The 25,769-nt window shown below is 45.6% G+C and overlaps 1 protein-coding gene across 3 annotated transcripts in view; it reads right to left on the minus strand.

The window, feature by feature from the left end:
- exd3 (exonuclease 3'-5' domain containing 3) overlaps positions 1-25,769 on the minus strand; it is a 644,822-nt gene that overhangs the window by 332,822 nt on the left and 286,231 nt on the right. For all 3 annotated transcript variants that reach the window (XM_059638357.1, XM_059638356.1, XM_048558801.2), the window contains one exon: positions 19,524-19,588. In XM_059638357.1, coding sequence (XP_059494340.1) covers positions 19,524-19,588 — 65 coding nt within the window. The remainder of the gene's footprint in view (positions 1-19,523; positions 19,589-25,769) is intronic.

Consider the following 25,769-nt stretch of genomic DNA (forward strand, 5'->3'; position numbering starts at 1 on the left):
TCTTTAGAGCTATTTAAATTTTCTACCTATTCCCCAATACCACCAGCGCTTTACAGTTTCACATCCAGAGAAAATGCCCCTCTATTACAAATCTTCATTTATGCTCAACTCAATTCATTCCTCCTGATTCTGTTCAACGAACTGTAAAGCCTTCTGACATGAATGTTCACAAAACTGAAAGCTTAGATTTTCTCAGTTTTCTAATAATCCGCAGGTTTCTAACCAACCACTCCTGATCTCAAAACTAATTTTCTACCAGTCTATGTTATTCCCTATACAGGCCTAGAGTCATGGAGTCATTCAACATGGAAACTGACCCTTTGGTCCAATCCCAAACTAAACCATTTTCTTTGTGCAGCAGCAGCGCGAGCGGGAGCTTGGACCAGGGGCCTGTCGGGAAGCCGGTGAGTCAGAGATTTTAAATCTTTAAAAAGCTTACCTCGAGCGATGGAGCCTTCCATTTCTTTGTGCAGCAGCAGCACCTCGGGGCAGGGAGTAACTTTTTTTTAAACATCCCTTAGCTACACAAGTGATCGTTAGGTAAACCTGAGACCCTACCCATCCACCTCCTCTAACCTTATACACCAGGACAAATCAGGTAAGCTTCTCTTTTTTTTTACTTTCTGTTTAGGGGATTAGCAGGGATGGCAGTGCAGGTACAGGAATGTTCCTCCTGCATGATGTATGAGGTGAGGGACGCCATTAGTGTCCCATCCAAATACGTCTGCAGGAAATGCACCCAACTCTTGCTCCTCCAAGACCGCGTTAGGGAACTGGAGCGGGAGCTGGATGAAACTCGGATCATTCGGGAGGCAGAGTCAGTGATAGACAAGAGTTACAGGGAAGTAGTTACTCCTAAGCGTGAAGAAAGCTGGGTAACTGTCAGAAGGGGGAAAAAGCAGTCAGTGCAGGGATGCCCTGTGGTCGTTCCCCTGAAAAACAGGTATATCATTTTGGATACTGTTGGGGTGTACGACTTACCAGGGGCATGCATTAGGGTGCATGTCTCTGGCACAGAGTCTGTCCTTCCTGCACAGAAGGGAAGGGGGGATAGGAAGGGACTGATTGTCATTGGGGACTCAATAGTTAGAGGGACTGATAGAAGGTTTGCCAGGAACGAAAGAGACTCACAGTTGGTGTGTTGCCTCCCAGATGCCAGGGTCCGTGATGTCTCGGATCGTGTCTTTGGGGTCCTGAAGGGAGAAGGTGACCAGCCCCAAGTCGTGGTCCACATAGGCAACAACAACATAGGTAGAAAGAGGGATAGGGATGTCAGGCAGGATTTCAGGGAGCTAGGGTGGAAGCTGAGAGCTAGAACAAACAGAGTGATTATCCCTGGTTTGTTACCCATGCCACGTGATAGCGAGGCAAAGAACAGGGCGAGATTTCAGCTGAACACATGGTTGCAGGGATGGTGCAAGAGGGAGGGTTTCAGGTACATGGACAATTGGGGCTCATTCTGGGAAAGGCGGGACCTCTACAAACAGGACGGTCTCCACTTGAACCAGAGGGGCACTAATATCCTGGGTGGGAAATTTGCTAGTGCTATTCGGGTGGATTTAAACTAGCTTAGAAGGGGGATGGGAAACTGAGGTGTAGTCCTACTACACAGGAGGATGAGAGTAGGGAGGATATGACCAGGACCTCACTGTCACAGGAGTGTGCTGGCAGACAGCAAGCTGGGTTGAGTGTGTCTACTTTAACACAAGGATTATCCAGAATAAGGTAGGTGAGCTTGCAGCTTGGATAGGTACTTGGGGCTTCGATGTTGTGGCCATTTCGGAGACATGGATAGAGCAGGGTCAGGAATGGATGTTGCAGGTTCCAAGGTTTAGGTCTTTCATTAAGGTCAGGGAAGATGGTAAAAGAGGGGGAGGTGTGGCTTTGTTAGTCAAGGACAGTATAACGGTGGCTGAAAGAACTTTTGATGAGGACTCGTCTACTGAGGTTGCCGAGGAAGGTTTGTCGACTGAGTCAGTATGGGTGGAAGTTAGGAACAGCAAGGGAGCAGTCACTTCATTGGGGGTTTTCTACAGACCCCCAAAAAGCAGTAGGAAGATCGAAGAACTCATAGGCCGGCAGATTGTTGAGAAGTGCAAACGTAGAAGGGTTGTTGTTATGGGTGACTTCAACTTTCCCAATATTGATTGGAACCTCCTTAGTGCAGATGGTTTGGAGGGAGCCGTTTTTGTCAGGTGTGTTCAGGAGGGTTTCCTTAGTCAGTATGTGGACAAGCCAACGAGGGGGGAGGCCATTTTGGGTTTGGTGCTCAGCAATGAGCCAGGACAGGTGTCAGATGTCGCGGTGGGAGAACACTTTGGCAACAGTGACCACAACAGCCTCACATTTACCATAGCCATGGAAAGGGAAAGGAGCAGTTACCAGGGAAGATATTTAACTGGGGAAAAGGAAACTATGACGCGATCAGGCAGGAGTTGGGAAGTACAGATTGGGAGCAATTGTTCCACAGAAAGGGCACAACAGACATGTGGAGACTGTTTAAGGAGAGGTTGATGTGAGTGATGCATAAATTTGTTCCTCTGAGACAGGTAAGAAGGCGTAAGATTAAGGAGCCTTGGATCACGGGAACAGAGGTCCTTCTCGTCAAAAAGAAAAAGGCAGCATACGTAAGGTGGAGGAGGCAAGGGTCTAGCACAGCTTTAGAGGATTACAGGCTTGCTCGGAAAGAGCACAAAAGTGGACTGAGGAGGGCCAGGAGGGGACACGAAAAAGGCTTGGCAGGAAGGATTAGGGAGAACCCGAAGGCATTTTCCTCACAAGTGAGGAATAAGAGAATGATCAGGGAGAAGGTAGGATCGATCAGGGATAGCGCAAGGAACTTGTGCGTGGAATCTGAGCAGATAGGGGGAGCCTTAAATGAGTTTATTGCTTTGGTTTTCACTAAGTAAAGGGACCTTGTTGTGAATGAGAACTTTGAAGAGCAGGAAAGCAGGCTTGAACAGATCAAGATTGAGGAAGTTGATGTGCTGGAAATTTTAGCCAACATTAAGATTGATAAGTCCCCAGGGCTAGACCAGATTTATCCTAGGTTGCTCTGGGAAGCGAGAAAGGAGATTGCTAAGCCGCTGGCAAAGATCTTTGTTTCCTCACTCTCCACAGGAGTCGTACCGGAAGATTGGAGGGAGGCAAATGTTGTTCCTCTTTTCAAGAACGGGAATTGGGAAATCCCTGGAAATTACAGACCAGTCAGTCTTACGTCTGTGGTCAGCAAGGTTTTGGAAAGAATTCTGAGGGATAGGATTTATGACTATTTGGAAAAGCATAGCGTGATTAAAGGGAGCCAGCATGCCCCTCACAACATGAGGGGCAGGTCATGCCTCACAAATCTTATTGAGTTCTTTGAGGAGGTCCCGAGACAGGTTGACGAGGGTTGAGCAGTGGATGCGGTGTACATGGACTTCAGCAAGGCATTTGATAAGGTTCCCCACAGCAGACTCATTCACAAAGTCAGGAGATATGGGATACAGGGTGATTTGGCTGTCTGGATTCAGAATTGGTTAGTTGCCACCCAAGTGGATAAGGTTGTTAAGAAAGCATATGGTGTTTTGGCTTTCATTAACAGGGGGATTGAGTTTAAGAGCTGCGAAGTTATGCTGCAGCTCTACAAAACACTGGTGAGACCACACTTGGAATATTGTGTCCAGTTCTGGTCGCCCTATTATAGCAAAGATGTGGAGGCATTGGAGAGGGTGCAAAGGAGGTTTACGAGGATGCTGCCTGGACTGGAGGGCTTGTCTTACAAGGAGAGGTTGACTGAGCTTGGACTTTTCTCTCTGGAGAGAAGGAGGAAGAGAGGTGACCTGATCGGGGTGTACAAGATAATGAGAGGCATGGATAGAGTCGATAGCCAGAGGCTTTTCCCCAAGGCAGGATTGACTGCCATGAGGGGTCATAGTTTTAAGGTGTTAGGAGGAAGGTATAGAGGAGACATCAGAGGGAGATTCTTCACCCAGAGAGTTGTGAGCGCATGGAATAGTTTACCAGTGTTAGTCATGGAAGCGGAGTCATTAGTGACATTTAAGCGACTGCTGGACATGCACATGGACAGCAGTAAATTGAGGGGAATGTAGGTTAGGTTATTTTAGTTTTGGATTAGGATTATTTCATGGCACGACATCATGGGCTGAAGGGCCTGTACTGTGCTGTCCTTTTCTATGTTCTATGTTCTAAACTAGTCAAACCTGCCTATTCCTGGCTCATATTCTTCCAACATTTTTCTATTCATGTACTTATCTGAACATTTTTTTAAACACTGCAACAGCACCCACATCCAACGCTTCGTCTGGAAGTTCATTCCATGTGCAAACCACTCGGCACAAAAAAATTGCCCTTGTCTTTTTAAAATCTCTCTCCTCTCACCTTGAAAATATGCCCCCTAATCTTGAAATCCCTCATCCTACGGAAAAGATGCCTACCATTAAACTCTATCTATACCTTTCATGATTTCAAAAACCTATGCACGGTCACTTCTCAACCTCTTACACACCAGTGAAATATGTCCCAGCCTATCCAGCTCTGCTTTATAACTCAAAGCTTCCATACCGGCCAACATCCAAATAAATCTCTTCAGAACCGTCTTTAGCTTAATAATATCCTTCCTATTGCTGGGCAACCTGAATGGGACACAGCACTCCAGAAGAGGTCTAAACAATATCCTGTACAGCCTCAACATGATTTTCCAACTTCTATGCTCAAAGGGCTGAGCAATGAAGACACATGCGCTAAATGCCTTTTTAAACACCCTGTCTACCTGTGATACAAACTCCAAGAATTATGCACCTGAATCCCTGAGTCCCTCTGCTTACAGCACTACCTAAGGCCCCACCATGAATTGTGCAAGTCTTCCTCCTGTTTGATGTCTACACAAATTTATTAGTCATGCCTCTGATATTCTTGTCCGTATCATTTATTTTAAATATATATATAAATATCTTGTTTGAGGTACTTCACTGCCACAAATCCTCCTTATTCTCAGTCTATCTAGTGACTATTGCACAGAAGAGACACTGCCCTTAGATAACAAGAGAGGTTATTGCACTAATAGCAATGAATACAACTACATTTGGTCAGGCATTAATTATAGGGCTTTAGGAAGTGAGCATGTATACATCTGCTCCCTCAGAAAGCTGAAGTCAAGCTTCCTGTCTCTATTGTGTCACATCACGAGAATAAATGGAAACAACGTAATATGAACACTAACCCCTTCAGAACCATTACCATACCATGTACAACAGAAGCAAGTCAAACTCGATTCCAAGGGACTGCCGCAGAAGCTGTCACCATAGATACTGCCTTGGTAAGACTTCCTACATTGTACTTGCGAACCCAGTCAGGTCTTATGAGTCACTCAAAAACTTTCAACTTCTGGTTTTCTACATCAAACTAATCCTTGATTATCCCAAACCACAAACAAGCTAATGGCCCTCAATGTTTGCACTCTAAGTTATAAAGCAAGTACAATACAAACAGTATTGCATTAACACTCCAAGGGTTCCATGTTCTCTGACACATACCAGATCAGGTCAGTTTTACAGCAGTGACCATTGCTACCTTAGTGCTGGCGATTTCAAGACTTGATTTCATGATCCTTCTTGGGTTTCCAAACCTCATTTTGGGCTGACACAACTCCTCCCACAGTCGATGTCGACATCGACGTCAATGTCACTCCATCCACTGCTTCCACAGCCAGCAGCTCCAGAGGAGACAGCAGCACCCAGCCCTGCTAAGTCTTCACCATCCCCTCAGACCTCCCCCTTACTGAGGATGAACGGTCAGTCCTCAGCAAAGGACTCACCTTTGTCCCCATCCACCCACGCTTCAACGAACACCAGTCAGATTTGGACATCGAGCAGTTTTTCCGCCGCCTCTGCCTCTGCACCTACTTCTTTAACCGTGAACCTAATCCTCCCTCTACTGACACCTTCTCCCACCTCCAATGCATCCCCTCCTCCTCGACACCACCCCAAGGCCTCCTACCCTCCCTCGACCTCTTCATCTCCAACAGCTGTCGCGACATCAATTGCCTCAACCTCTCCACCCCTCTCACCCACTCCAACCTCTCCCCTGCAGAGCGTGCGGCCCTCCGCTCCAATCCCAACCTCACCATCAAACCTGCAGACAAGGGAGGCACAGTTATAATATGGCGCACTGGCCTCTACATCGCCGAGGCCAGGCGCCAACCCTCCGACACCTCCTCCTACCGCCACCTGACCCCATCCCCAAACACCAAACCATTATCTCCCATATCATCCACAACCTCATAATTTCAGGTGACCTCCCAACCCCGCACTGCCCGCTTCTATATCCTTCCCAAAATCCACAAATCTGTCTCCTTCTCTGGCAACCACCCAGAAACCGATATCGAATTCATGCCCACTGACTCCCACAGCTACCTAGAATACATCTCCTCCCACCCACCTTCCTGCAAAAATGCCATCCCCTATTCCCAATTCCTTCGCCTCCACCGCATCTGCTCCCGGGATGAGGCATTCCACTGCTGTACATCTCAGATGCCCTTGTTTTTCGAAGACCGCAACGGTCCTCCTCTCAGTGGTCGAGAAGGCCCTCGACTATGTCACCTGCATTTCCCACAACTCATCCTTCACACCCCGTCCCCGCAATAAGAACCAAAACAGAATCCCCCTCGTCCTCACGTACCACCCCACCAACCTCCAGATCCAATGCATCAGCCTCTAACACTTCCACCATCTGCAATCCGACCCCACCACCAAAGACATTTTTCCCACCCCACCCTTATCTGCCTTCCAGAGAGACCACTCACTCTGTGACTCCCTTGTCCCCTCCAGCCACACCACACCCGGCATTTTTCCCTGCAACCGCAGGAAGTGCTACACCTACCCCTACACCTGCCCTCCATCCGAGGCCCCAAGAAGACTTTCCACAACTGATTTGCAGTTGTTCACCTGCACATCTGCTAACGTGATATACTGCATCCCCTGTTCCCGTTGTGGCCTCCTCTACATCGGAGAAACCAAGCGGAGGCTTGGGCTCTGCTTTGCAGAACACCTACGCTCGGTTCGCACTGAACAACTGCACGTCCCAGTCGCGAACCATTTCAACTCCCCCCGCCATTTCGCAGACAACATGCCCATTCTGGGCCTCCTGCTGTGCCACAGCAGATGCTACTCAAAGGTTGTAGGAACAGCATCTCGTATTCCGCTTGGGAACCCTGCAGCCCAATGGTATCAAAGTGGATTTCACAAGCTTCAAAAACTCCCCTACCCCTACCACATCCCAAAACCAGCGCAGCTCGTCCCTGCCTCCCTAGCTTATTCTTCCTCCCACCTATCCCCTACTTCCACCTCAAGCCCCACCCCCAACTCCTAGCTACTAACCTCTTGCTACCCCCTTGACCTGTCCATCCTCCCTGGACTGACCTATCTCCTCCTTACCTACACTCACCTTTACTGGCTCCATCCCCACCTCTTTGACCTGTCTGTCTCCTCTCCACCTATCCTCTCCTTTACCCATCTTCTATCCGCCTCACCTTCTCTCCCTATTTATTTCAGAATCCCCTTCCCCTCCCCCATTTCTGAGGAAGGGTCTCGACCTGAAACATCAGCTTTCCTGCTCCTCTGATGCTGCTTGGCCTCCTGTGTTCATCCAGCTCTACACCGTGTTATCTCAGACCACCTGTCCCTCTGCGTTCATCATCTGCTCTCTGCCTACTCTTCCACTTAGTCATACTGACTTTATTATCTAGTTCCTTATAGATTTTAGTTACAACCTCCTTACTGTCCACTAACCTCCTCATTTGGTTCCCATCTCCCTACCACATTAGGTTAAACCCTCCCCAACAGCATTAGCAAAAGCACCCCCTAGGACATTGGTTCCAGTCCTGCCCAGTTATAGACCGTCCGATTTGTAATAGTCCCACCTCTCCTAGAACTGGTCCCAATGTCCCAAAAATCTGAACCCCTCCCTCCTGCACCATCTCTCAAGCCACTCATTTATCCTGCCTGTTCTTTCATTTCTACTCTGACTAGCTCGTGGCAATGGCAGCAATCCTGAGATTACTACCTCTGAGGTCCTACTTTTTAACTTGGCTCCTAACTCCCTAAATTCTGCTTGTAGGGCCTCATCCCATTTATTACCTATATCATTAGTGCCTATATGCACCATGACAGCTGTCTGCTCGCCCTCCCCCTTCAGAATGTCCTGCAGTCAATCTGAGACATTCCTGACCTGTGCACCTGGGAGGCAACATACCGTTTGGGAGTCTCGTTTTTGACCACAGAACCGCCTATCTACTCCCCTTACAATCGAATCCCCTGTGACTACAGCTCTTCAACTCTTTTCCCCGCCCTTCTGTACAGCAGAGCCAGCCATGGTGCCATGATTCTTGCTACTGCTGCCTTCCTCTGGTGAGCCATCTCCCCTAACAGTTTCCAAAACGGTAAACTTGTTTTGGAGGGAGATGACCACAAGGGATACCTGTACTGCCTTCCTGCTTTTCCTCTTCCTTTTGGTCACCCACTCCCTTTCTCCCTCAGCAATCCTAATCTGCGGTGTGACCAATTTGCTTAACGTGCTATCCATGACTTCCTCAGCACTGCCGAAATATATCAGTTCACTCACCTTCCCAGAGTGCAATTCAATCGCTCCCACTCAGCTCTGCTGCCAAAATGAAGAACTTACCTTTTCAGCAGCCTCCTGGTCCTCGCTCTCTCCGCTCCTGCTGTGGCTGCAAAAATTGAGGCCGCTGATTCCATGAGGTAAGTATCTAAATGGGAAACTAACCTCCCAGCAGTCCCCTGGTCCTTGCTCTCACCGCGCCTGCTGTTGCTGCAAAAATGGAGTTGCTGCTGCAAAAATGAAAAGCTACACAGATTTTTGACATGCCCCTCCTCTGAAATTTTGTTCTCACTTATGCTAGCTATTCTGTTTTATCTTGTGTCTTAAGCACATTGAAATATTGTCCTGAGTATCTCAGACCACAAGTGCCAGTATATACACTGTGTTTGAGGTTTCTCATCTCTATAACTCTTCAATTCCTTCCTGTAACAATCTCAATTCACATCAGTACAAAGTAATGATCAAATACAATTCAACAGTGTAGTGTCTAAAGCCTACCTATTCACATCCTCATTCTGGAATGGTGTTTTCTCTCTTTCTGATTTCAGTGCCAAAGTCATACTAATCATCTATGTCATGATTTAATGCTGTGACCACCACTGTCACCATTTACCACCTGCCCCTACGAAGTCCAAATATTACAGGTCGAGCCAATCTGGAAATCTTAATGGATATCATGATCTGGTTTGGTCAAGTTCAACGAAAGGGTGATGGTGTTGTACCATCTGGAATAGTCATGAGGGGCAGCACAGTGGCTCAGTGGTTAGCACTGCTGCTTCACAGCGCCAGGGACCCGGGTTCGATTCCAGCCTGGACGACTGTCTGTGCGGATTTTGCACATTCTCCCTGTGTCTGCACGGGTTTCCTCCGGGGGCTCCAGTTTCCTCCCACAGTCCAAAGATGTGCAGGAAAGGTGGATTGGCCATGCTAAAATTGCCCATAGTGTTCAGGGGCGTGCAGGTTAGGTGAGTTATATGGGGTTGGGTCTGGGTGGGATGCTGTTAGTAAGTGTGGACTTGTTGGGCCGAAGGACCTGTTTCCACACTGTACGGACTCTATGATGGCACTCTGTACCTGTCTGAGGAGTAACTGTCCCACATCCCATGATAAACTCATACAGTATAATACATTGGCTCAAGTAAGATCAAGCCCCCCGTTTCTCCTGATATCCTGGCTGACAACAGAAGATCATAGCACAGTACACATAGCACAATGTTGTGCCAAACTTTTACCGTAAACCTAAGGTCTATCTAATCTCCACCCCTACCTTATCCTATCATCCATATGCCTATCTAATGGCCACTTAATTGTCCCTAATGAGGCTGACTCCACTACCCTCTCCAGCAATGCATTCCACACCCTGACCACTCTGAGTAAAGAATCTACCTCTGACGTCTCCCTGATATCTACCTCCCTTCAATTTAAAACTTGCCCCTCATAAAAGCTAACTCCACCCTAGGAAAAAGTCTCTGGCTGTCTACCCTATCTGTATCTCTGATCATTTTGTACACCTCTGTCAAGTCACCTCTCATCCTTCGTCGTTCTAAAAAGAAAAGCACTAGCTCTCTCAACCTTTCCTTGTAAGACCTTCCCTCCGTTCCAGGCAACATCCTGGTAAATCTGCTCTGTACCTTATCTAATGCTTCCACATCTTTCCGGTAATGAGGTGACCAGAACTGGACACAATACTCCAGATGTGGCCAAACTAGGCTTAATCTTGATTGATCTGTTTGTCTGATGACCGTGGCTTCTACTTTCCTGTACTTTCATCAGACTTTATGCCCTGGCATTAAAGTTGGCAGAGTTTTCATCATGTGCCAGAGTTGTACACCTTTACTTCCTGCTGTTGCTTTACCTTCTCAAGGTTATGTTTAGCTTGAGATCATAGAACATAGAACATAGAACATAGAACAGTACAGCACAGAACAGGCCCTTCAGCCCACAATGTTGTGCCGACCATTGATCCTCATGGATGCACCCTCAAATTTCTGTGACCATATGCATGTCCAGCAGTCTCTTAAATGACCCCAATGACCTTGCTTCCACAACTGCTGCTGGCAACGCATTCCATGCTCTCACAACTCTCTGCGTAAAGAACCTGCCTCTGACATCCCCTCTATACTTTCCACCAACCAGCTTAAAACTATGACCCCTCGTGCTAGCCATTTCTGCCCTGGGAAATAGTCTCTGGCTATCGACTCTATCCATGCCTCTCATTATCTTGTATACCTCAATTAGGTCCCCTCTCCTCCTCCTTTTCTCCAATGAAAAGAGACCGAGCTCAGTCAACCTCTCTTCATAAGATAAGCCCTCCAGTCCAGGCAGCATCCTGGTAAACCTCCTCTGAACCCTCTCCAAAGCATCCACATCTTTCCTATAATAGGGCGCCCAGAACTGGACGCAGTATTCCAAGTGCGGTCTAACCAAAGTTTTATAGAGCTGCAACAAGATCTCACGACTCTTAAACTCAATCCCCCTGTTAATGAAAGCCAAAACACCATATGCTTTCTTAACAACCCTGTCCACTTGGGTGGCCATTTTAAGGGATCTATGTATCTGCACACCAAGATCCCTCTGTTCCTCCACGCTGCCAAGAATCCTATCCTTAATCCTGTACTCAGCTTTCAAATTCGACCTTCCAAAATGCATCACCTCGCATTTATCCAGGTTGAACTCCATCTGCCACCTCTCAGCCCATCTCTGCATCCTGTCAATGTCCCGCTGCAGCCTACAACAGCCCTCTACACTGTCAACGACACCTCCGACCTTTGTGTCGTCTGCAAACTTGCTGACCCATCCTTCAATTCCCTCGTCCAAGTCATTAATAAAAATTACAAACAGTAGAGGCCCAAGGACAGAGCCCTGTGGAACCCCACTCACCACTGACTTCCAGGCAGAATATTTTCCTTCTACTACCACTCGCTGTCTTCTGTTGGCCAGCCAATTCTGTATCCAAGCAGCTAAGTTCCCCTGTATCCCATTCCTCCTGACCTTCTGAATGAGCCTTCCATGGGGAACCTTATCAAATGCCTTACTGAAGTCCATATACACCACATCCACAGCTTGACCCTCATCAACCTTACTAGTCACATCCTCAAAAAACTCGATAAGGTTTGTAAGGCATGACCTACCCCTCACAAAGCCGTGTTGACTGTATTTGATCAAGCCATGCTCTTCCAGATGGTCATAAATCTTATCCCTCAGAATCCTTTCTAACACCTTGCAGACGACAGACGTGAGACTTACCGGTCTATAATTGCCGGGGATTTCCCTATTTCCTTTCTTGAAGAGAGGAATTACATTTGCCTCTCTCCAGTCCTCAGGTACGACTCCAGTGGAGAGCGAGGATGCAAAGATCTTCGCAAGTGGCGAAGCAATTGCATTTCTCACTTCCCAAAGCAGCCGAGGACAAATCTGATCCGGGCCTGGCGACTTGTCAATCTTAATGTTTGACAAAATTTTCAGTACATCAGCTTCCTCTATCTCTATCCATTCCAGCATGCACACCTGCTCTTCAAAGGTTTCATTCACTACACAGGTCGTTTCTTTCGTAAAGACAGAAGCAAAAAACTCATTTAGGGCTTCCCCTACCTCCTCAGGCTCCACACACAAGTTCCCTATGCTATCCCTGATCGGCCCTACTCTTTCTTTGACCATTCTCTTATTCCTCACGTAAGTGTAAAATGCCTTTGTGTTTTCCCGGATTCCTTCTGCCAAGCCTTTCTCGTGCCCCCTCCTGGCTCTCCTCAGACCATTTTTGAGCTCCTTCCTTGCCTGCATGTAATCCTCTCTAGCTGAACTTGACCCTAGCTTCCTCCACCTTATGTAAGCTACCTTCTTCCTTTTCACTAGAAGCTCCACCGCTCTCATTCACTACATGTTCATGTTCTAAAGCTGTACAGCTAAACATCACCCTACTAACAATTCCATTGATAAGCACCTATTATTCGGTAGAGCTGCACAATAACTGAGCAGAACCCACTCCCAGCCTAGATTCTCACGCATCAGTGACTTCACTGCATCTGTACTTCTCTTTAGTTGTTTCAAAAGCTTCAGGTCTGTTCCTTATTTACATCGGTGCTGGACTTTTTGGAAAAGCTCTGCTCTGGGGTGAGTGAAACTGCTGGGTTAAGGATTAACTTTCCTACTTCATTCATCATGTCTAAGAAAAGCTGCACATCATTTAAGAAATTGGAACAGGAGCAGGCTGTTTGGTCCCTCAAGCCTGCTCTACCATTCAGTGGGATCACATGGCTGATCAGGCATTCATTTCTTTGTGTTTTCTTACAACTCTTAACACCCCCAATGATCTATATTTATAGTTAAGGTCGAGATAGGTAATGACTCTGCCCACACAGCTCTCTGAGGCAAAGAATTTCACAGGCTCTCAAGTCTCTGAGCGAAGAAAATCCTCATCTAAGTTTCATAACTATGGAGCAATAGTAATAACTATTTAGCTATGGAGAAGGAGAGGATTAGGCAAAATGGGAGGATATTTAATTGGGGAAGAGGAAACTATGATGCAATTAGACATGAGTTAGGAAGCATGGACTGGGAGCAGTTGTTCCATGGTAAGGGAACTATAGACATGTGGAGACTGTTTAAGGAACAGTTGTTGGGAGTGATGAGTAAATATGTCCCTCTGAGACAGGCAAGAAGGGGTAAGATAAAGGAACCTTGGATGACGAGAGCGGTGGAGCTTCTTGTGAAAGGGAAGAAGGTAGCTTACATAAGGTGGAGGAAGCTAGGGTCAAGTTCAGCTAGAGAAGATTACATGCAGGCAAGGAAGGAGCTCAAAAATGGTCTGAGGAGAGCCAGGAGGGGGCACGAGAAAGGCTTGGCAGAAGGAATCCGGGAAAACACAAAGGCATTTTACACTTACGTGAGGAATAAGAGAATGGTCAAAGAAAGAGTAGGGCCAATCAGGGATAGCATAGGGAACTTGTGTGTGGAGCCTGAGGAGGTAGGGGAAGCCCTAAATGAGTTTTTTGCTTCTGTCTTTACGAAAGAAACGAACTTTGTAGTGAATGAAACCTTTGAAGAGCAGGTGTGCATGCTGGAATGGATAGAGATAGAGGAAGCTGATGTGCTGAAAATTTTGTCAAACATTAAGATTGACAAGTCGCCAGGCCCGGACCAGATTTGTCCTCGGCTGCTTTGGGAAGCGAGAAATGCAATTGCTTCGCCACTTGCAAAGATCTTTGCATCCTCGCTCTCCACTGGAGTCGTACCTGAGGGCTGGAGAGAGGCAAATGTAATTCCTCTCTTCAAGAAAGGAAATAGGGAAATCCCCGGCAATTATAGACCGGTAAGTCTCACGTCTGTCGTCTGCAAGGTGTTAGAAAGGATTCTGAGGGATAAGATTTATGACCATCTGGAAGAGCATGGCTTGATCAAATACAGTCAACACGGCTTTGTGAGGGGTAGGTCATGCCTTACAAACCTTATCGAGTTTTTTGAGGATGTGACTAGAAAAGTTGATGAGGGTCGAGCTGTGGATGTGGTGTATATGGACTTCAGTAAGGCATTTGATAAGGTTCCCCATGGTAGGCTCATTCAGAAGGTCAGGAGGAATGGGATACAGGGGAACTTAGCTGCTTGGATACAGAATTGGCTGGCCAACAGAAGACAGCGAGTGGTAGTAGAAGGAAAATATTCTGCCTGGAAGTCAGTGGTGAGTGGGGTTCCACAGGGCTCTGTCCTTGGGCCTCTACTGTTTGTAATTTTTATTAATGACTTGGATGAGGGCATTGAAGGATGGGTCAGCAAGTTTGCAGATGACACAAAGGTCGGAGGTGTCGTTGACAGTGTAGAGGGCTGTTGTAGGCTGCAGCGGGACATTGACAGGATGCAGAGATGGGCTGAGAGGTGGCAGATGGAGTTCAACCTGGATAAATGCGAGGTGATGCATTTTGGAAGGTCGAATTTGAAAGCTGAGTACAGGATTAAGCATAGGATTCTTGGCAGCGTGGAGGAACAGAGGGATCTTGGTGTGCAGATACATAGATCCCTTAAAATGGCCACCCAAGTGGACAGGGTTGTTAAGAAAGCATATGGTGTTTTGGCGTTCATTAACAGGGGGATTGAGTTTAAGAGTCGTGAGATCTTGTTGCAGCTCTATAAAACTTTGGTTAGACCGCACTTGGAATACTGCGTCCAGTTCTGGGCGCCCTATTATAGGAAAGATGTGGATGCTTTGGAGAGGGTTCAGAGGAGGTTTACCAGGATGCTGCCTGGACTGGAGGGCTTATCTTATGAAGAGAGGTTGACTGAGCTCGGTCTCTTTTCATTGGAGAAAAGGAGGAGGAGAGGGGACCTAATTGAGGTATACAAGGTAATGAGAGGCATAGATAGAGTTGATAGCCAGAGACTATTTCCCAGGGCAGAAATGGCTAGCACGAGGGGTCATAGTTTTAAGCTGGTTGGTGGAAAGTATAGAGGGGATGTCAGAGGCAGGTTCTTTACGCAGAGAGTTGTGAGAGCATGGAATGCGTTGCCAGCAGCAGTTGTGGAAGCAAGGTCATTGGGGTCATTTAAGAGACTGCTGGACATGTATATGGTCACAGAAATTTGAGGGTGCATACATGAGGATCAATGGTCGGCACAACATTGTGGGCTGAAGGGCCTGTTCTGTGCTGTACTGTTCTATGTTCTATGTTCTATATTCTATGTTCTATAATAAAAGGGACCCAATTTGAAACTATGCCCTCTGATCCTGAAAGCTCCCATGAAGGGAAATACCCTCTTCAGCATTTACTTTGTCAAGCCACTTAAGAATCCTACATGTTCCATTGAGATCACCTCACATTCTTCTAGACTCCGGACAGAAGAGTCCCAACCTGTTTAGCCTTTGCTCATGAGGCAATCCCTCCATAATCAGGGATTAACCTAGTGAGCCTTCTTTGAACATGCCTCCAATGAAATTATATTTTTTCTTAAACAAGGGGGCCAAAACTGCTCACAGTACTCCTGACGTGCTCTCACCAGTACCTGGTACTGTTGCATCAAGACTTCCCTACTCTTATACTCCAACCCCTTGAAATAAGTGCCAACATTCCATTAGCATTCCTGATTGCCTGATGCGCCTGTGTGCTAGCTTTCTGTATTTTGTGCACAAGTATCCGCAAGTCCTATTGTTTTGAAGTTTTCTGCAGTTTTTGTTTAAATAATTTTCTGGGTTTTTCTCTCCCTTCCAAAATGAACAAATTCATATTTTCCCCCAGAATATATTTGTCCATGTGCCAACTCTTTGCCCACTTATGTAACCTATCAACATTTCTCTGTAAACTGTTGGTATCCTTCTCACAACGTGTCTTTCCATCTATTTTTATGTCATCTGCAAATAGTACATTTGTTTTCTCCCTCCAAGTCATTAATATTTATGGTCCCAGTACTGACCTGGTGGAGCCCTGTTGTTTACAGATCACCAACCTGAAAAGGAACCCTTTATCCCCACTCACTGTTTCTTTTCCATCAGCCAATTTTCTATCCATGCCAATATATTACCACCAACTTATCTTATGGCTTAACCTTTTGAGGGACCTTGTTGAACACCTTCTGGAAAACCAAATACAACACATCTACTGGACCCACCTATCCACTCTAATTGAGATTTATTTAAAAGCCTCTAATGTCATGCGGATTCTGATTGATTAGATTATGATTTTCCAAATACGCTGCCATTAATTCCTTAATAATCGATGACAATATTTTTCCAATAGATGTTAGACTAATCAGCCTATGCTTACCCCCTTTTTGCCTCCTTCCCATTTTGAATAGAAGTGTTACCCTGGCACTTTTCCAATCCTCTGAAACTTCTGTAAAATACCTTGATTTTTGGAAAATTGTAACCAAAGTATCCACTATCTCGGTAGCTGCTTTTTTTAGGATCCTAGAATGCTGGCCATCAGGGCTTGGGGCCATATCTGCCTTTAAGCCAATAGTTGTCTTATACATCTCTCTAGTGATTGGTGATGGTACTTAATTCCTCCCCCATATTCTTTAATATTAATGGGATGTTCAATGTATTTTCTACCATAAGGATGCAAAACATCTGTTTAGCTTCTCTGCCATCTCCGTGTTCCCCATAATTGTCTCCCCAGATTCATTTTCTAAAGGGTCTAAGTTCACTTTGACTCCCCTCTTCCTTTTTACAGATTTGAAGTAGCTGTTATCGTCAGTTTTCATATTCCTTGCTAGTCTGCCCTCATAGTTTATTTTCCCTGTCTTTAGCATCTTTTTGATCCTCCTTTGTTAGATTCTGAATTTATCCCAGTATTCAGGGCTATCTCTCAAGTTTGTTTATTTATATTCTTTTTCTCTCAACTTAATACTCCCCTTAACTTCCTCGCTTAGAAATCAATCTGATTCCTCAGTATACTTACTGTTTTACTGACATTTTGTCCTCTGTGACCGAGTTTCATGTTGATTTGTCTATGTACGGGAAGGTCTATGCTCTGGGCCCTGGAAGACCTTACTTGCTGGTCTGACTGTGACAGGCTTCAAACATGGCAAGCTGTCAACCTATCTTGAAACAACTGTTCTTAACTCTTGTACCTTGACATTGATGGTTCAGAATCTGTCTTCACTCTCTTTGACTCCTACGTTCCAAGGAATAAAGTTCTATCTTGGTCAACCTCTCCCTATGACTCAGGTCTACTAGTCCTGGCAACATTCTTGTAAATCTACTTTGCACACTTTCCAGTTTAACTATGTCTTTCCTATAACAGGGTGACCAAAACCATACACAATACTCCAAGTGCAGCCTCACCAACAACTTAAACAACTGTAATATAATGTCCCAATTCTTGCATTTAATGCCTTGGCTGATGAAGGTCAGCATGCCAAATACCACCTTCACCAACCTGGCTATCTGTGACGCCGCTTTCAATGAACTATGTACTTGTACTCTGATATTAATGGATGTGAGTTTGCTCGCTGAGCTGGAAGGTTAGTTTTCAGACGTTTCGTCACCATTCTAGGTAACATCATCGGTGAGCCTCCGATGAAGCGCTGGTGTTATGTCCCGCTTTCTATTTATCTGTTTAGGTTTCCTTGGGTTGGTGATGTCATTTCCTGCGTTGGTGATGTCATTTCTTGTTCTTTTTCTCAGAGGATGATAGATTGGCTCCAAATCAATGTGTTCATGAACATCAACTAGCCACAAAACGACATGACCCACTATCACTAGCATCCTTACATACAGATGAGGAAGGACAGCACTTTGATTGGGACAACACATCCATCCCAGGACAAGCCAAACAGAGACATGCACAAGAATTCCTAGAAGCATGGCATTCCAACCGGAACTCCATCAACAAACACATTGGCTTCAAATGGAGTTCCGGTTGGAATGCCATGCTTCTAGGAATTCTCGTGCGTGTCTCTGTTTGGCTTGTCCTGGGATGGATGTGTTTTCCCAATCAAAGTGCTGTCCTTCCTCATCTGTATGTAAGGATACTAGTGATAGTGGGTCATGTCGTTTTGTGGCTAGTTGATGTTCATGAACACATTGATTTGGAGCCAATCTATCATCCTCTGAGAAAAAGAACAAGAAATGACATCACCAACGCAGGAAATGACATCACCAACCCAAGGAAACCTAAACAGCTAAATAGAAAGCGGGACATAACATCAGCGCTTCATCGGAGGCTCACCGATGATGTTACCTAGAATGGTGACGAAACGTCTGAAAACTAACCTTCCAGCTCAGCGAGCAAACTCACATCCAGAACCTCAACCTGAGCTACAAATCTTCTCAAAATCTGATATTAATCTGTACTGAATTGCATTTGTCAATCCTAGCCCACTTCCCCATCTGATCAAGATCCCTCAGTAATTTTTGATAACTTTTTTCACTAACAATGATATCTAATTTTGTCCGCAAATTTACTAATCATGCCTTGTACATTCACATTCAGATTAATTACGCAAACAACAAGTAACAAAGGCCCCAGCACCGACCCCTGTGGCACACCTCCAGTCTGAGAAATAGTCTTCAACCACCACCCTTTCTTTCCTACAATTCAGCCAATTTTGAATCCAATTAGCTAGCTTTCCCTGGATCCCATGCAAACTAACCTTCCTGATTAGCCGATCATGCATGCTATATCAAAGACCTTACTGACGTCCATATAGACAACATCCACAGCCCTATCCTCATCTATCCTCTTGTTTTTAACCTCTTCAAAAATCTCCAAAAGATTTGTCAGACATGGCTTCTCGCACGCATATCTATGTTCTTCACTCTCTTTGGCCTCCATCCCCACCTATCATTTATTCCTTACCCCACCCCACCTCCACCCTGTGTTCTACATCAAAACCAACCCTTTCCTAGCTACCTTCAGTTCTGAAGAAGGGTCACTGGATCCAAAATGTTAACACTGTTTTCTCTCCACAGATGCTGCCAGACATGCTGATTTTTTCCAGCAATTTCTGTTTTTGTTACTGCTCCCTGCACTTGGAGATAACAGTAAGGAATATCTTAGGCTCTGGTGCCTATATATACACTGCCCTCTAGGCTGCTTGCTCCTAATCTGTAACTAAGTCTCTTCAACTCTTATGTATTGTCAGATTCCTCTATTCAAACCTGCACTTAGTGGATTCTCAAATACAGCTCTCTAGTGGAGTGTAGAAGACTTCTCCCTTCACATGCGCTTTCTAGACTGATACTTTCTCCCTTACCGATGTCAGAGGCACATGATCAGTTACATCATTTTACATGATACAAATCTCATTATTTCAAAAATGCCCACAACCCCAACCTCAGACACACTGTTACCAGTGCAAACCACTTAATGTAACTCAACACAAACTTGCATAAATAATGCTTCCCCGTGTTCGTGCTGCAGACCCGCGCTGCATAAATCCCAAGGTCTTTTATGAGGTTTCATCAATAGGGGACTTACCTCATGAATCTCTTTCTTTGTCCAAAGTGCTTGCAGGATATGCAGCAAGTGGAGAGGGTCCAGGCCTGGGGAGAAGCAGATTGATTGCCTGTGACAGGACACACTTGAAACACTGCGGTATTGTTACTGAGTATAGAATGGGCACTTTGTGCCACCTTGAAAACTACTAACCTTCGAGCTGTCACTCAAGATTAGCAGCTGAACCTCATTCACAATGCAAACAAACCTCCAGCAAACATCACTATTTCAGTGGTTTCATTAATCCTCACAGGACTGTCCCCACTCACCAATGCAAAGGGTGTACACTCTCACTGTTAAACAAATTGCCATCCTACGTTCAGCACATCAATGGGGAGGCAGCTTGGCACAGTCTGTAACCAGCGAGGATGGGTTTGTTTTGTAAACTTCTCACTTAACATTATTCTCCATTCTCTGTCTTTGTTCTTTTGGATTACACCTGGCTCCTTCTCCTTCCACTATACCTACTGTTCAACAGCAACATTACTGAAGGCAAAACAGCCCAAGATCAACAATTTAAAAATCATATAACAGTATATGGGGTCCTCCAGGGCAGGTTCACTAAAACTAGTAACCCTCCCCACAAACACCATAAATCTGACCATTCCCATTCTCCCTTTCCTGCCACCCCGCCCCACATTTTCTCTTCTCACCGAATCCCCTTCGCTTCTCCTGCCTCCTGCATTCCCAAGGTGAAAGACTGTTTAATGTCCCAAAGAGCCGAGTTCTGGGAAGTGAAAGGTGAAAATCAAATCTAATTCAATCCTGACCGAAGCGCAATATGCAAGAGGTTGCTTTCGCGACCTCTCACAAGGATATGATAATTGCAATCAGATTGTTGTAGTGGATTGCCAAGTGATTCGCAAACTTTGGTCTCTCCAAGCGCTGCTTATTTCCATCACTGTGGGTCATGTCATGTAATAACACAGGAATTTGAGATCCAATGCACTGAGGATTTAAACTTGGCTGTGCTCTCAACATGAGCAGGAAAATAAGAAGGGCATCCAACCATAAGGGAGGGGTATTTCACCAGGGCTGAACAAGCAATGAAAAGCCTTGGGAGAGACTGTGAAAAAGCTGCGTGTCCATTTCTCACATTGAAGCTTCCTGTGAAGCACTTTGCAATACATTGAAAGGTTCTATGAGAGTACCAATCATTATTGATGTTCTTGAAGTACTTTTTGATGTCACTTTAGAAGGAAATGCAGCAGTAAACTCCCCGAATGGCATTCTGATGGTGAGCAAACTGTTTGAGTGATGTTGGTTAAAGAATTGACATTGGCCAGCACACTGTATTGGGGAAGACTTTCCAGTTTTTCATCAAACAATGCCTCAGGATTTTCAAAGTGCATACAGGACATCAGTTTATGCCTCAAATGCATGATAGTATCTTGAACAATATAGCACTCCCTCAGTATTGAAGTGGCGTGTCATTAACATGGACTATACATCCCAGTTTCTCATGTGGATCTCCACTGCACCAATCAACTCATCTCCACGGTCAATTCAAGGTCAATTCAAATTCTCAAATTTCTACGGTGAGATTTGAATTAACATTTTTCACATTCTTAGTCCAGGATTCCAATATTCTTCGGTAGTCGGTCAGTGGCAGAGTCCATCCAAGACAGAGGTCAAGACAGTGAAGGATCAATCTCCACTTGGACTCAAATTACCAGAGCTCATCTGGGTAACGGTTTGAAGGAAATCTAGCAGGGCAACTGTTCCTGCTTATTATCCAGAAATGCTGCTGGATGTATACAGACATCAATAATAATAGGATCAGGCTAAGCTGATCTGAAAGTCTGCAATTACCTTAATATGTGAAGTACAACAATTTGTTAGAGGCATCTCTATAGTATTAGAGAGAAAGTAAGAACCATTCTCAACTGTACAATATTATTGCTGTCTGTCACGGTACAACACTGGGGAGTATCGGTCACTACATAACATATTGGAAGAGGCAATAAAGGCACATTGGTAGCATTCCTACTTCTGGGCCAGAAGATCCAGGTTCATGTTCCATTGGCTATACAAGTGTGTCAGAACAGAGTCACAGAGATGTACAATTTGGAGCAGACCCTTCAGTCCAACTCATCCATGCTGACCAGATATCCTAAACTAAACTAGCCTTATTTGCCAGAATTTTGCCCATATCCCTCTAAATCCTTCCTATTCATATACCCATCCAGGTGCCTTTTAAATGTTGTAATTGTACCAGCCTCCAGCAACTCTGGTGGCAGCTCATTCCATACTCACACTGTGTGAAAAAGTTGGCCCTTAGGTCCCTTTTACATTCTTCCCTTCTCACCTTAAACCTATGGCCTCTAGTTTTGGACTCCCCCACCCTGGGGAAAGGACCATGGCTATTCACCCTGTTCACACCCTGCCGAACAGGTTGATGTTAAAAAATATTTTTTTCACTAACGTACAGGGCCATAGGAACAGAAGTTTGTCATTTGGTCACAAACCGGTTCCACCAATGAAAAGTGGCTGCTGTATGAGCTAATTCTATACAACTGCCCTTGACACATAGCCTTTAATAATTGTAGATATAACAGATACTTAGCAAACTCAGCTTTAAAACTGACAATTGATCGAGCTCTGCTGAAAAACAGAGACACGCTGTAGATCTTTTTATCTTACGCTCGTTAGGGCAGATAGCAAGAATACCAAATTTCAAAAGGAGCAACAGTTTACATTGCATAAGAATGCTGATTAGTTGGCCAGAAAGCTGATTGCACCAGGAAGGTGTTCTTCACACTTCTGCTTAAATCAAAGAAACAGGATATAGTTCAACAGATTTATTTTAAATCAGAAGCTTTCAAAGTGTAGCCCCTTCATCAGGTGACTTACTGTTTTGTAATATTCATTTCTGGAATATCAGGTTGCTAGCTAGCCAGCATTTATTGCCCATCCCTGGTAGCCCTTGAGAAGGTGGTGATGAGCTGCCTTCTTGAACCATTGCAGTCCACCTGCTGTGGGTTGACCCACAATGCTCTTAGGGAGGGAATTCCAGGATTTTAACCCAGTTACAGTGAAGGAATGACAATATATTTCCAAGTCAGGTTGGTGAGGTGATTTGAAAGGGATCTTGAAGGTGGTGCTGTTCCCACGTAACTGCAGCCCTTGTCCTTCTAGATGGAAGTTGTTCAGAGTTTGGAAAATGTTGTCTGAGGATCTTTGATGAATTTCTGCAATGCATCTTGTAGATAGTACACACTGCTGCTACTGAGCATCAGTGGTGGAGACAATGGATGTTTATGGCTGTGGCACCAATCAACAGGCTGCTTTCTCTCGGATGGGGTCACGTTTCTTGAATCTTGTTGGAGCTGCACTCATCCAGACACATAGCGTGTATTCTATCACACTCCTGACTTGTGCCTTGTAGATGGTAGATAGGGTTTGAGGAGTCGGGAGGTGAGTTACTCGCCACAGTGGTCCCAGCCTCTGACTTGCTCTTGAAGCCACTGTGTTCATGCGATGAGTGTAGTTGACTTTCCAATCAATGATAAACCCCCAAATGTTGATAGTGGGGGATTCAGTGACGGTAACAGCATAGATTGTTAAGAGGCAGTAGTTGGATTGTCTCTTCTGAGTGATGGTCATTGCCTGGCATTTCTGTGATGTGAACATTATTTGCCACTTGTCAGCCCAAGCCTAGATATTGTCCAGATCAGGACATTATGGGTCAACCAAAGGAGGTGGACTGCAGTGGTGCAAGGAGGCAACACACCACCACCTTCTCAAGGACAACTAGCAATGGAAAATAAATCCTGGCCAGCCAGCGACACGCACATCCCACAAAAGGAATAAATAACAAAAAAGTAGAAAACCCATTAGCAGATTTCTCAATTAATATATGGAGGAACAGGAACTGGTTTGACTGCTCCATTTCAAAGGTGAATGTGAGCACAAGATGAATTCCTTTGAGGCGTGTAAGGAAATTCCAATACAGTAAACATCAACAGTTTGGAAATACGCATGAATAGATGGTTCGGGCTCATTCCATTGAGGATATTTCTCATGCAGACTAACAAAAGTGTTAGTGAGAGCTGGACCTTGGAGCACATCCTATGGTAACACCATCTATTTGGGTATACACGGTGTTGTTAAAACTGAACTCAACTTCATGAGTTTAAAATAGTATCAGAGATAATGGGAACTGCAGATGCTGGAGAATCCAAGACAACAAAATGCGAGGCTGGATGAACACAGCAGGCCAAGCAGCATCTCAGGAGCACAAAAGCTGACGTTTCGGGCCTAGACCCTTCATCAGAGAGGGGGATGGGGTGAGGGTTCTGGAATAAATAGGGAGAGAGGGGGAGGCGGACCGAAGATGGAGAGAAAAGAAGATAGGTGGAGAGAGTATAGGTGGGGAGGTAGGGAGGGGATAGGTCAGTCCAGGGAAGACGGACAGGACAAGGAGGTGGGATGAGGTTAGTAAGTAGATGGGGGTGCGGCTTCGGGTGGGAGGAAGGGATGGGTGAGAGGAAGAACAGGTTAGGGAGGCAGAGACAGGTTGGACTGGTTTTGGGATGCAGTGGGTGGAGGGGAAGAGCTGGGCTGGTTGTGTTTTGCAGTGGGGGGAGGGGACGAACTGGGCTGGTTTAGGGATGCAGTTGGGGAAGGGGAGATTTTGAAACTGGTGATTTCCTGTGGACTTCCAAGACAAAAGGAGTAAAATATTAATATCTGCACTGTACTGTCAGCTACATTGAACTCTGCTTAATCAGAGCACAATCAGATGAGCCATGACCTTCCTAAGGGATGAACATGTATATCATTTGGGGGGTTTACCAGGGTGACTGGGTACAAGGTGACTGCTAAGATTATTTTTACCCAGAAAAGTTCTGCTCAAGTAGTGTTAATGGGAACTGCAGATGCTGGAGAAGGCTCTAGGCCCGAAACGTCAGCTTTTGAGCTCCTGAGATGCTGCTTGGCCTGCTGTGTTCATCCAGCTTCACACTTTGTTATTCTGCTCAAGTAGGTCAGGATACCACAGGCAACTGCAAGCTGGGCAAGTTGCTGTTTCAGGATTTCATCTCATTATTGTTTGCTTGGATTTGAAAGAGGTGACACAGTTTTAATGATGTGTGAAAGCTTCAGACAGTTGACTCAGACAAAGGAATTGAGTGTAATTTTTCCATGACTACCCTGACGACACAAATGGATGGCAGTGAGAGTGGTAAGGAGGACGCACAGGAGCTGTAAAGTGATTTAGACAGACTGTAAGTGGGCAAATATGAAGTTGTCCACTGCTGGAGTAAAGCCAGATGGCAGAGTGCTCTTTAGATGGTGTAGACTGCTAGAGGTTGACATATATGCTCACGGCCCTTAGTGGGTCTCAGCTGAAATAGCAGCAGCTCCTAGAGATTTGTCTCTTATGGGCCTGAGTTGGGTCGCAGCAGTTCTTCAAGCTTTGTCTCCTGACAGTAGTTTTCTTTGAGTCTGTTTTTTCTAACAACGTGGGAGGTCTATCAAGAGGACATCTGATGGCAACTGTCTCAGATGGTTGATTAGTTTTTCACTGATAGATCAAGACTGATTGACAATGTGATTATAATGCCCTGCCCACCTTTCTAGAACTTGGGCTGCTTCAGAACAGCACCAACCTTCAGCACTGAGGATTAGTGGTCAGGTAGTTCAGTGGTTAGCACTGCTGCCTCACAGCGCCAGGGACCTGGGTTCAATTCCACCCTCAGGCGACTGTGTATGCGGAGTTTGCACATTCTCCCCCTGTCTGCGTGGGTTTCCTCTGGGTATTCTGGTTTCCTCCCACAGTCCAAAGATGTGCAAGTTATGTGGATTGGCCATGCTAAATTGCCCCCATCGTGTTCAAGGATGTGTAGCTTAAGTGGGTTATAATGGAATGGGTCTGGGTGGGATGCTCCAAGGGTCGGCGTGGACTTGTTGGGCCAAAGGGCCTGTTTGCACACTGTAGGGATTCTATGTCTATGTTTTCGTCTATGTCTAAGTGTTAAACCAAGACATTACAGTCTGCAGACAGATATCAGAGCATTGGAGAATCTACTTCGATGTCTCAGTGGTCTGCATATCTAATTGAATACCAACTCCATCACCAAACCTGCTTCAAGGGAGGGTATTAAATTCTGCCCATTGTGTGAGCAGCAGCCTCACCATATGGTAGTGAAATGCTGAACTTCACCCAGTTGACATTACTAACTGGCCTCATTTAATACAGGCCGGTGTCACAGATATGGGTATCCC

The sequence above is a fragment of the Stegostoma tigrinum genome, chromosome 29 (assembly GCF_030684315.1).
Source record: "Stegostoma tigrinum isolate sSteTig4 chromosome 29, sSteTig4.hap1, whole genome shotgun sequence".
Lineage (NCBI taxonomy): Eukaryota > Metazoa > Chordata > Chondrichthyes > Orectolobiformes > Stegostomatidae > Stegostoma > Stegostoma tigrinum.